The sequence below is a fragment of the Somniosus microcephalus genome, chromosome 7 (assembly GCF_052327205.1).
Source record: "Somniosus microcephalus isolate GS21.2 chromosome 7, FLI_Smic_1.0, whole genome shotgun sequence".
NCBI classification, from domain to species: Eukaryota; Metazoa; Chordata; class Chondrichthyes; order Squaliformes; family Somniosidae; genus Somniosus; species Somniosus microcephalus.
Genome location: NC_140993.1, coordinates 265,480,386 through 265,493,242, shown reverse-complemented (window position 1 = coordinate 265,493,242; position 12,857 = coordinate 265,480,386). Strand labels below are relative to the sequence as shown.

At 47.4% G+C, this 12,857-nt stretch overlaps 1 protein-coding gene across 2 annotated transcripts in view; it reads right to left on the bottom strand.

Annotated features, from left to right (window-relative positions):
* LOC147115297 (eukaryotic translation initiation factor 3 subunit E) overlaps positions 1-12,857 on the bottom strand; it is a 178,107-nt gene that overhangs the window by 22,502 nt on the left and 142,748 nt on the right. The window contains exons 11-12 of one of the 2 annotated variants that reach the window (XR_015079108.1): positions 7,223-7,325; positions 5,517-5,609 (exon numbers count right to left, since the gene is read on the bottom strand). Coding sequence is in view for 1 of the 2 variants with exons in the window: in XM_085993719.1 (XP_085849845.1) it covers positions 7,223-7,325 (103 nt within the window). In the remaining variant the exon portion in view is untranslated. The remainder of the gene's footprint in view (positions 1-5,516; positions 5,610-7,222; positions 7,326-12,857) is intronic. The other variant, XM_085993719.1, reaches the window with a different exon arrangement.

The following is a 12,857-nucleotide window of genomic DNA, read 5'->3' as shown; positions in this document are numbered from 1 at the left end:
GAATACAACTGCAGCCCTCGCTCGCTCTCTGGAAGTGGCCCATCGGGACCTCGAGGCATATTCCAGGTACTGTGCTGCGTGACCCTGGGACTCCGGCCCGACCCTGGCCGCAATACCCCTCGCACCGCCGCCTCTGGGACCTACCTCAGCGTCGGCGTCCCAGAACCGATCGGGACCGCCACCCCCGGTACCGGCTGCAACATCGGAGCCCCGCGATCGGGCCGCCGGCTGCTTCTTCTGTGGCCAGGCGAAACACCCGAGGACGCGCTGCCCTGCAAGAAACGCGACTTGCTCCAATTGCCACAAGAAAGGCCACTTCGCTAAGGCCTGCAGGGGGAGAGCCACAGACGCCAGCAGTGCCTCATGCGAGTTGTGGGGCGGCCATCTTTCATCAAGGCCACAGATGCCAGTATCCCCTCGTGTGAGTCGTGGGGGCGGCCATCTTTGATCAAGGCCACCGACGCCAGCAGTGCCTCATGTGAGTTGTGGGGGCGGCCATCTCCTCCGCCATTTTATTCAACCTCGCGGGCGCCGCCATTTTGTCCACCACACTCGACCGCCACCTTGTCTCCAGACCCGACCACCGCCTCACCCGCAGACTACAGCAGCTCGCTCAGCCATACACTAGCCTCCGTCACACTGGACCAAGCTCGCCCGCATCACCTGTCCAAGTCCATGATGGACATCGAAGTAAACGGCCACGCCACGACCTGCCTGTTCGACAGCGGAAGCACGGAGAGTTTCATCCATCCAGACACGGTGAGCCACTACTCCCTCACTGTCCGGCCAACGCGCAACCGGATCTCGATGGCGTCAAGGTCCCATTCTACAGACATCAGCGGCTACTGTGTTGTGACCCTGTCGGTTAGGGGCACGGAGTATAAAAATTTTAAACTCCTCGTCCTGCCCCAGCTCTGCGCTGCCATCCTACTAGGGCTGGATTTCCAATCCCACCTTCAAAGTGTCACTTTGGCATACGGTGGACCCCTCCCCCTACTCACAGTCGACAACCAGCAGCCTTTAAACCGCCCACCGCATACCACCTGCGGCCTATCCACCCTCAAGGTCCCGCCCCCCTCCCTGTTCGCTAACCTCACCCGCGACTGTAAACCCGTCGCCACCAAGAGCAGGCGGTACAGCGCCGGGGACAGAGCTTTTATTAGCTCTGAGGTGCAGCGTCTCCTGAAGGAGGGCATCATCGAGAGGAGCAACAGCCCCTGGCGTGCCCAGGTCGTAGTCGTTAAGACCGGCAATAAAAACCGCCCGGTCATCGACTACAGCCAAACCATAAACCGGTACACCCAGCTGGACGCATACCCCCTTCCCCGCATATCTGATATGGTCAATCAGATTGCACAGTACCGGGTATTCTCCACCATCGACCTTAAGTCGGCCTATCACCAACTCCCTATCCGCCCTGAGGACCGCCAGTATACCGCCTTCGAGGCGAATGGCCGCCTCTACCACTTCCTTAGGGTTCCCTTCGGCGTCACCAACGGGGTTTCGGTCTTCCAAAGGGAGATGGACCGGATGGTTGACCAGAACGGGCTGCAGGCCACGTTCCCTTATCTGGATAACGTCACTATCTGCGGCCGCGACCGGCAGGACCACGATGTTAATCTGGGGAAATTCCTCCGTACGGCCGAACCTCACTTACAATAAGGAGAAATGTGTGTTTAACACCTCGCGTCTCACCATCCTCGGCTGCGTAGTAGAGAACGGGGTCATCGGCCCCGACCCCGAAAGAATGTGCCCCCTCATGGAGCTACCCCTCCCCCACTGTCCAAAGACGCTGAAGAGAACCCTGGGTCTCTTCGCCTACTATGCCCAATGGGTGCCAAATTATGCGGACAAAGCCAGACCCCTCATGAAGTCCACCTCCTTCCCCCTGACGGCAGAAGCGTGCGCAGCCTTCTCCCTCATTAAGGGAGACATTGCTAAGGCCACGATGCACGCGGTGGATGAGTCTATCCCTTTCCAAGTGGAGAGCGATGCATCCGACTTCGCCCTAGCAGCAACCCTTAACCAGGCGGGGAGACCTGTGGCCTTCTTCTCAAGGACCCTCCAGGGCCCTGAGATCCGACACTCTTCGGTCGAGAAGGAGGCCCAGGCGATCGTGGAGGCAGTACGACGCTGGAGGCATTATCTGGCAGGCAAACGATTTACCCTCCTCACTGACCAGCGTTCGGTCGCTTTTATGTTTAATAACAAGCTGAGGGGCAAAATCAAGAACGACAAGATCTTGAGGTGGAGAATCGAGCTCTCCACCTATGATTATGATATCTTGTACCGGCCTGGTAAACTGAACGAACCCCCAGATGCTCTATCACAAAGTACATGCGCCAACGCGCAAATTGATAGACTGCAGACCCTCCACAACGACCTCTGCCACCCCGGGGTCACCAGACTTTACCACTTCATTAAAGCCCGCAACCTGCCCTACTCCATCGAGGAGGTCAGGACCATGACCAGGAACTGCCAAACCTGCGCCGAATGCAAACCGCATTTCTTTAGGCCGGACAGAGCAAGCCTGATCAAGGCCACCCGCCCCTTCGAGCGCTTGAGCATCGATTTTAAGGGGCCCCTCCCGTCCTCTGACCGTAATGTGTACTTCCTCAACATCATTGATGAGTACTCCCGTTTCCCCTTTGCCTTCCCCTGCCCAGACATGACCAGTACCACGGTCATCAAATGCCTGAACGACCTCTTCGCCTTGTTCGGGTTCCCGAACTATATACATAACGACCGGGGCTCATCCTTCATGAGCGAGGAACTTCGCCAGTTCCTACTAGCGAGAGGCATTGCTGCAAGCAGGACCACCAGCTACAACCCCCGAGGGAACGGCCAGGTGGAAAGAGAGAACGCGACTGTCTGGAAGGCCGTTCTCTTAGCCTTAAAGTCTAAGGGCCTGCCAACCTCTCGCTGGCAGGAAGTCCTCCCGGCAGCGCTGCATTCCATCCGGTCACTGCTTTGCACGGCCATTAACGCCACCCCCCATGAACGAATGTTTGTTTTCCCCAGGAAGTCGACTACGGGAACCTCGCTACCAACATGGCTGACTTTCCGGGGCCCGTCTTGCTGCGAAAGCACGTGAGGGCCCATAAAACGGACCCCCTGGTCGAGAGGGTGGACCTCCTGCACGCCAACCCCCAGTACGCCTATGTGGCATACCCAGACGGGCGGGAGGACACAGTCTCCTTACGAGACCTTGCACCCTCGGGCACCCGAGACACCACCGTTACCCCCCACCACCCCCCCAAATCCACCCCAGGTAGACGGCATGCCGGAACCCCACGAGCCTTCGCCGACCACGCAGACACCAGCATTAACATCGGATACTGCATCACCGCCGCCGCTGCGCCGATCAGAGAGACTTACGAGGCCTCCGGACAGACTGACATACCCGAACTGGTAGTACACTTCACCCCGCCGGACTCAAATCTAAACAAGGGGTGAATGTGGTAAACCACTTTTATCGTTCACTATCGTTACACTATGGTTATCACTGTTTACACTGTTGTATCACTACACAAGGTCACCTCTTGTCACGCTGTTATACCTGGACTGACCACAGCTGACTCCGCCCATGACTCCGCCTGCTTGCCCAGGTATAAAGGTGGTCGACTGGCTGGTATTCCTCCTTGTTGGACCCGATCACCCACGAGGGTGGGCTCTGTTATTTAGCCAATAAAAACCTATAGTTACTATCTTAACTCGTCGCTTTTCATTGGATGAATTGATAGGTATATCACAGAGCTACTGCGGAGAGCCACAAATGATGAGAATGGCACTATATAGGTGGCCTAGAAAGAGGAAGTTGGGTTGCCATGTTATGTGAAAAGTAGAGTGCTGCTCTAGAGTTGGTCCTTAGGAAGTCATAGGAAACGATGCACAAGATTAGGGCTCATGAGATTGGGGGTAACGTATTAGCATGGATAGAGGGTAGGCTAACTAACAGGAAACAGAGAGTCGGGATAAATGGGTCATTTTTGGGATCGTAGGCTGTAACTAGTGGGGTGCCACAGGGATCAGTGCTGGGGCCTCAGCTGTTTACAATCTATATTAATGACTTGGATGAAGGGACCGAGTGTAATGCAGCCATATTTGCTGATAATACAAAGGTAGGTGGGAAAGCAAGTTGCGAAGAGAATCTGCAAAGGGATATAGATCGGTTAAGTGAGTGGGCAAAAAATTTGGCGGATGGAGTATAATGTGGGAAAATGTGAGGTTATCCACTTTGGTAGGAAAAATAAAAAAACATTATTTTTTAAATGGAGAGAGACTACAAAATGCTGCGGTACAGAGGGATCTGGGGGTCCTTGTACATGAAACACAAAGTTAGCATGCAGGTACAGCAAGTAATTAGGAAGGCAAATGAAATGTTGGCCTTTATTGCAAGGGGGATGGAGTATAAAAGTAGGGAAGTCTTGGTACAATTGTACAGGGTGTTGGTGAGACCACACCTGGAGTACTGCGTGCAGTTTTGGTCTCCTTATTTAAGGATATACTTGCATTGGAGGCAGTTCAGAGAAGGTTCACGAGGTTGATTCCTGAGATGAAGGGGTTGTCTTATGAGGAAAGGTTGAGCAGGTTGGGCCTATACTCACTGGAGTTTAGAAGAATGAGAGGGGATCTTATTGAATCGTATAAGATTCTGAGGGGGCTCGACAGGGTAGATGCAGGGAGGATGTTTCCCCTTGTGGGGGAATCTAAAACTCAGGGGCATAGTTTCAGGATAAAGGGGTCACCCATTTTAAAACGGAGATGAGGAGGAATTTCTTCTCTCAGAGGGTCGTGAATCTTTGGAATTCTCTACCCCAGAGAGCTGTGGAGGCGGAGTCATTGAATATATTCAAGGTGGAGAGAGACAGATTTTTGAACGATAAGGGAGTCAAGGGTTATGGGGAGCGGGCAGGGAAGTGGAGTTGTGGCCAAGATCAGATCAGCCATGATCTCATTGAATGGCGGAGCAGGCTCGAGGGGCCAAATGGCCTACTCCTGCTCCTATTTCTTATGTTCTTATGATCAGTGCTGGGGCCTCAGCTATTTACAATCTATATCAATGACTTAGATGAGGGGACTGAGTATAATATATCCAAGTTTGCTGACGATACAAAGCAAGGTGGTAAAGTAAGCTGAGGAGGCTGCAAAGAGGCTGCTAAGGGATACAAACAGGTTAAGTGATTAGGCAAGGTGGTAGATGGAGTACAATTAGGGGAAATGTGAAATTATCCACTTTGGTAGGAAGAATGGAAAAGCAGAATATCTTTTCGAAGGGGAGTGATGAGTAAATGTTGGTATTCAGACGGATTTGGGGGTCCTTGTACACGAATCACAGAAAGTTAACATGCAGGTACAGCAAGCAATTAGGAAGGCAATTGGTATGTTGGCCTTTTTTGCAAGGTTGGGGTGCAAGAGTAAGAAGTCTTGCTGCTATTATATAGCGCCCTGGTGAGACCACACCTGGAGTACTGTGTACAGTTTAGGTCTCCTTACCCAAGGAGGGATATACTTGCCTTGGAGGTGGTGCAACAAAGGTTCACTAGATTAATTCCTGGGATGAGAGGGCTGTCCTACACGGAGAGATTGAGTAGATGGGCCGATACTCTCTGAAATTTAAAAGAATGAGAGGTGATCTCATTGAAACATATAAAATTCTTAGAGGGCTTGACAGGGTAGATGCCGAGAGGTTGTTTACCCCGGCTGGAGAGTCTAAAACTAGGGGTCATAGTCTCAGGATAAGGGGTCGGCCATTTAAGACTGAGATGAGGAGAAATTTCTTCACTCAGAGGGTTGTGAATCTTTGGAATTCTCTACCCCAGTGGGCTGTGGATGCTCAGTCGTTGAGTATATTCAAGGCTGAGAGCGATAGATTTTTGGATATTAAGGGAATCAAGGGATATGGGGATAGGGCAGGAAAGTGGGGTTGATCTAGAAGATCTTATTGAATGACGGAGCAGGCTCGAGGAGTCGTATGGCCTACTCCTGCTCCTATTTCTTATGTTCTTAAATCATAAAGTGGCTATTCCACGCGTAGCCTAACTTTTTCTTATGTGGAAAAACAAAAGATGTGCTGCAGACTGACAGGAGAAGAAAAAAGACTAATGGCACAGGCCTGCTTACACTCCTGTGAAGGCCCTTTGAGACACGTTACGACTTTAAAAGGCACTATATAAATGCAAGAAGTTGTTATACACTGCAGAACAGGAGATCACCCTGCCACTCAGGAGTGCACGCCGCTGAAAGGAAGAGCATCCACGGATGTTGTCACCTGTGCATTGATACAATGGCCCAGTAATTCCTGTCGGGGGCTTGCCGTGCGTGCAAGCCCCCGATGTGCGCTCACCCTGCGCGCCGACATCTGACATCTGGCCCGCAGTGGATTTCCTGTCAGTGGCCCGGTTCTGATCCCGGCGCGCTGTGCTAACCTGACCCAGCGGCGTAGTTAGTGCGATGTGCCGGCTGGGATCAGGTGAGCACTGTTCAGCCAATCAGGGGAGGGGAAACTTCATTCATAAGTTTGATAGTAAAGACTGTCAAACTCATGAAAAGTACTGCACCCCAAAACACTACTTAAACTTTAAATAAAATTTTAAAAAGCATCCCAATAATTAAATTAACTATGAATAACTTTAAAAAAACTATTTTAAACAATTAATCAAATTTTTGAAAAAAATAAATTTTTAAAAAATCGGGGCTAAAACTAAACTTACCTTACTGTAAATTCTTTAAAAATAACAAACCTGTGGAAAAAAAATTCTAAATTGTACTAAAAGCCCACTTACCTGTAAAACTAAGTACTTACGTCTGGTTTTTCCACGCGTAAAAACCAGAGGCCTTTACACTCGGGCAACTCTGGAAAAAAAAAAGGAATTTCACTGCGCACGCGCTGTGCCTCTGAACCCCTTCGTTCAGAGGACTGGAAATGCCGGTTTTCCCCGCATGCGCTGTGCATGCTGAACACGGGCATTTCCTCCGGCCAGACGCGCGAGTACCCCGACCGTACTCACGCGTTGAGAGAGGAATTACTGGGCCAATATCTCACGTGTACATGGCGGGTGGGCAAATGAAGAGTCACTCCCGCATACTTCTGCAGACAAACACCGACAAGCCCAAATTTAGGCCATCACGCTCATGGTCTTTGTGACTCCAGCATTTGCGAATGACACATTACATTACATCTGCCAGAGACAAACACACAAACCAAAAAAAAACCTCTTACCAGCTTTGAATCTATTTTTGCATCCAGCCTTGCATTTCGAATTAAGTTGACAATCCATCTCTCTGCTTCTTCAGGAGTCATATTCAGTTTCTCTGCAAGCATACTGCAATGAAGGGAAAGAGAGAATCTTTACAACAAGGCAATTCTATCATTTATGTCTCCACACAAGTTGTAATGGGTCTTGAGATGGTCCTGACTTTGTAAAGTGACAAACCTTTAATTGTATAATCAATAGGAAGGATTAGATTTTGAACGCGCCAATGAACAGGACTTTAGTTTGTTATTCAATTAGATAAAGCTATTACTGAAACAAAATGACAAACCTATGATTTGACATACATGATTTGTAACAATAGGTTTTTTAATATAAAAAGATCTTCAGCAACACTAACACTTAAGTATGTAAAGTTTTAAACATGAGTATTGCCAGGCCACCACTTTAGTTTGCTCAGTTTAGTGGGTGTGACTGGTAATAACAGTGAACCATCTGACATGTTATCCAAGTCACCCATCAGTTAAAGGGTTGTTTGTCCAGAACACCAGGGTCAAGGATGTTGTTTTTTTTTTGAAAGGGAGGTGGGGGCGGAAGAGAAATTATGGTAGTTTTCAAATGAAGGGAGACAGCGCCAGATGAAAGGGAACCATTTACAACATTAGCTAGCATGGGATCAGGAAGGGAAGTTGGGTGATCAGGAGCTGGGTGATCAGAGGGATGGGAATGGAGTCCAGGGAAATAAAAAAAATAAAAAATCAATTTTATCGTCATTGTTAGTGCACAAGTGCAGTACAACGAAATGTAGGCTTGCGGCTCCCGAGAGTGTACATTTAGATTAAGACATTTAAACATTCAACATACATTTGGCTTGTAATACATTAACATAAACATAACCATAATAAAGTGCATTGGCAGATGTGCAGGCTTTAGAGTTTATTTGTGGAGTTCAGTAGGATGACAGCCCTGGGAAAGAAGCTGTTCCTAAATCTGGTCGTACGGGTGCGAATGCATCTGTAGCGTCTCCCAGATGGCAGGAGGGCGAACAGACTGTGGCTGGGGTGGGTAGGGTGTTTGATGATGGACCGTGACCTCCGTAAACAGCGTTTCTGGTATAGCCATAGGTCACATGGACACAACGAACTTGGAAAAGGTAGCGGGACACAGGAGAGAAACTAGAGAGCGCGATACAGGAACAAGGCTGAGGGTAAGCGGGCATTTGACTAAGGGGACAAGGTGAAGGTGGGGAAGGAGAGAAAGCAGAGGAGGTGGCTGAAGGCTAGTCTCAAACTTGGTGACAGAGAAATTCATGAGCTCATTGCACTTGTTAGAGGTATGGAAGAGCAGTTTAGGGAGGTTGCCAGCAGTGTAGGAAAGGAGACTGGGGTTAACGTTCATCTCCAGAACAGTCGTGGCAAATGGAGAATGAAGTTTGTAGATATTGATATGGTCAAGTTAGACCTGGCAGTGCATGGCTAAACCAATTATGTGCCAGCTTAGCAACCCCTCTGATTTGAAGGGGTGGGCAGTAAATAATGTAGGGTTCGCTGAGATGAGGACACTGATAATAGAGGTGAGGAAGTTAACTGCTGTAGAAGTAATTGAAGCAACTGTGGGCCAAAGGTTAGGCAGCTGAGAGTTAGAAAGTGTGATTGTAAGAAATTTGAGGGAGTGATTTCACCCCCATAGAATCTAAGTAATTTAGAGAATGGAAGGAGACAATTCAGCCCATCATGCCTTTGCGGGTTCTTTGGTAGATCAATCCAAGACTAGTCCGAATACAAAAGCAAAATACTGCGGATGCTGGAAATCTGAAATAAAAACAGATAATGCTCGAAATACTCAGGTCTGGCAGCATCTGTGGAGAGAGAAAGAGAGTTAACGTTTCAAGTCGATGACCTTTCATCAGAACTAGTCCTGTTGCCCTGTTCTCTTGTATCTTCCACTACTTCAAATATTTATCTAACTTTCCTTTAAAAGATGCAGTGGTCTCCGCCTCAACCAGTCCGAGGCAAAGCATTTCATGCTTCAAAAATTCACTGAAATTTCTCCTCATCTCTCTGCTCCTTCAGTAAAAATTTTAAACTGATGACCCCACCTCATTGACTTCACAACCAGAGGAAACAGGCCTGTTCTATTCACTCGATCAAAACCCTTCATTAACTAAAAAACCTTAATTAAATCATCTCTTCTCGGTGTCAGCAATGGCTCAGTGGGAGCACTCTCGCCTTTGAGTACGAAGTTTGTGGGTTCAAGTCCCACTCGAGACTTGAGCACAAAATCCAGGCCGACACTCAGTACTGAGGGAGTGCTGCACGAGACGTTAAAGCGAGGCCCCGTCTGGCCTAGCGGGTGGACGTAAACGATGCCACGGCACTATTTAGAAGTAGAGCAGGGGAGTTCTCCCCAGTGTCCTGGCCCATATTTATCCCTCAATCAATATCACTAAAATAGATTATCTGGTGATGATCACATTGCTGTTTGTGGGAGCTTGCTGTGCGCAAACTAGGTGCCATGTTTCCCACATTACAACAGTGGCTCCACTTCAAAAGTACTTCATTGGCTGTAAAGTGCTTTGGGACGTCCCGAGGTTATGAAAGGCGCTATAGAAATGCAAGTCTTTATTGCTTACCATTCTCTGCTCCAGTGAAAATAGTCCCAGCATCTCTTCGTAACCAGTTTCCTAACCCGGATATCATCCTGATGAATCTAGTCTCTACGCTCTGTATGGCTTTAAAGCCTTTTCTGCACAAAACACCCAAAACTCCACACACAACTCTTTGGCCGAACCAATGTTGTGTTACAAATTTCCCATTACGTGGTTGCTCTTACACTCTATGCCCCTGTTTATAAAACCCAAACACCACCCCTCAATAATTACAATAGCCACACCAATAAATGCCACTTCAGCTCCAGTACTGGAACCAGGGCTTTTTGGATAGTTCTCAGTTGATGAAAAACCATATAACCAGATTGATTTTATCTGCAGGAGAGTGAAACTACACAATTGCTTTGGTCCCAGTAAATTATTTAAATGGTCAGTGGGAAATATTATTCACTTCCTAGCTTTGCAGGGAAGGAAAAAGTCAATAAAATTGTGCAGCTTTTTATCCACAAACACCCTTCTGATGTAGTCCCGAGGGCCTACTTATTATTCCAGATCCAACTGCACTTCTCACGGATAGCAGTAGGTTGCTTGGTATATTATGAAACCAACCAACCCAAATTTTCTACAATGTTAATGATAACAGACATTCAACATGAAATGAGTAATTTGACCTCAACACCAGAGGAGGGTTAATACTAAACTTGGCAACTCGAGTCTTTCTGTTGTATGGTACTGGCACACAAATAAGCCACACTGAAAATTGGTCCAGAAAAGTATCCATTATTAGGGATAAAAGATGCTCAGTTCGCTATGTTACTTTGATCCTGAAGGAACAAATGCCACAAACAAACATCGCAGATCAGAGAGATTCTGGTGCTTTGCAAATGTGACGTGCAGCGGTCAGCGTGCGGACTGGTCCCATTAAAGTCCAGACTCAAAGGCCAGTCTCTACCACATTCCCTGCCTAAAACGCGAGATGTGTCATTTTCATTTCTTCAGAAAAATCCAAGATGCATTCCTTTGACTAAGCATCACAAGTGCAGATGGTGTTTCCTGTGGTTTTTCAATAAACTTGTTGCATATCCTGCTGCTGTGTGGTTAGTTTCAGAGACCTATAAATCCAGTCTATCGTCAAGTACAAGTCTCAAGGAACTCCTGGCATTTTCCTGCAGCAGTCTGCATTTACCTGCCAGTAAATAGCACACATTAAAGCCACAGACCAAGAACCTTGCAGCGTCCCACTACTTCCTGCAATTACATTTCTTCAAAAGCTGAGTAACTTTCGCATCACAATTAACTCTGTTCCTGCACACCCTAAACTGAAACTCTTAAAACTCAATATGAATGGTCTCATACTTGAATTCTTCAACTTGGATTTTGGAGATGTAAGCTAACAAAGCCCCACTTTAGACAATAACAGTACATTTGATTGTACAGAACAAGTGAAAAATTTACAACAGCAAACCTGACCAAAAATTTCCATGATTATAGATAGCCAGTGTCCAGGCTAACATTTATCCCTCTCACAACAGCACGAACACAGATTATCTGGTCAGTTATCTCTGTTGTTTGCAGGAGCTTGCTGTGCGCAAACTGGCTGCCACGTTTCCTACATTACACCAGTGACTCCACTTCAAAAGTATCTCATTGGCTGTAAAGCGCTTTGAGACGTCCGGTGGTCGTGAAAGGCGCTATATAAATGCAAGTCTTTCTTTTCTTTTGCCCCAGCCAAGAACTGGTCCAGTTCCCTCTTGAAGGCAGAGTCGGCACGGGCCACACCAATCGGCAACGTATTCCAGAGGCTCACTACTCTCTGGGAAAAGAACTGCCCAACATCCACTCTATTCCTACTTTTGCATAGTTTAAATGCGTGTCCCCTGGTCCTCTCCAATCTCTCAAACTTAAAATAATCTAATCAATAGGCATGCAATTCAGCCCTAGCATTGTTTTATAGAACTTGATGATTACGTCGCCTCTAAGACGACGCTGCTCTAATGTAAATAGACTACGGTCCTTGAGCCCATCCGAGTAGCTGAGGTTCTTCAAGTTAGCAATCATTCAATTTTCAATTCAATTCAATTCAATTCAAATCGCTTTATTGGCATGACAATGTACATCTTATGTTGCCAAAGCATCGAAAAACATTTATGGTTGAACACAAACGCAGATCTATCCATACAGTGTATAAACAGATATATCCCTGAGTGTATAAATATACATTCATATAATTTGTATATACTCTTTTCTTAGATTTAATGGTTGTCCCTCTGTTTATGGCAAGCTGTAACATAGTGTGCTGCTAAGGTTACACAATTTCTCTCTTCCCCTAGTAGGTATGGGAGTTTTTGGTCGTCATTCAAATTTCTGAATTCAGGGCATATTTTTGTGAATTTTGGGTAGAAATTCTCCCTTATGCCGATATTTTCCACAAGCTGTGAGGAAGTGCATCTCTGTCTCCACCACTCCCTGACTGCAGTGAGAGCATATCCTGTTCTCTCGTCAGCCAGGTCTGTCTGTGTCTGCCTTTTTCGATAGCCAGGCTATGCTCACTAAGTCTGTACATTGTCAAGGTTTTTCTCAATTTGCTATTCTGGTCATTCCCCTCTGAACCTTTTCCAAGGCCACTATATCACTCACATGGGCTGCCGTGTTTGCCTACATTACAATAATGACGCTGCTTCACAAGTCATCCACTGGCTGGTAAGCGCTTTGGAACGTTCCGAGGGTGTGACAGGCACAGTACAAATGCAAGTTCTTTCTTTCGAATGCAAAGCTCGGAGAATGAAATATGCAAGCCTGACAGTAATTTAACAGTTTCTGAAATGTTTCGGAAGTGCTTCTCTACGAAACAAGCATCTTTCAACAGTCGCGCATCAACAGCATTTGTTGGAGAGTGCCAGACGTGTCTATGTTTTTGCGCCATGGGTTCCGAAGAATTGTTACAAAGCCTAACTAACGAGAGCAAGTTAGTCAATTGTATCACACAGGCATTGCACTGCACAAATTGTAAGCAATGGCAGAATTCTCAGGGTATG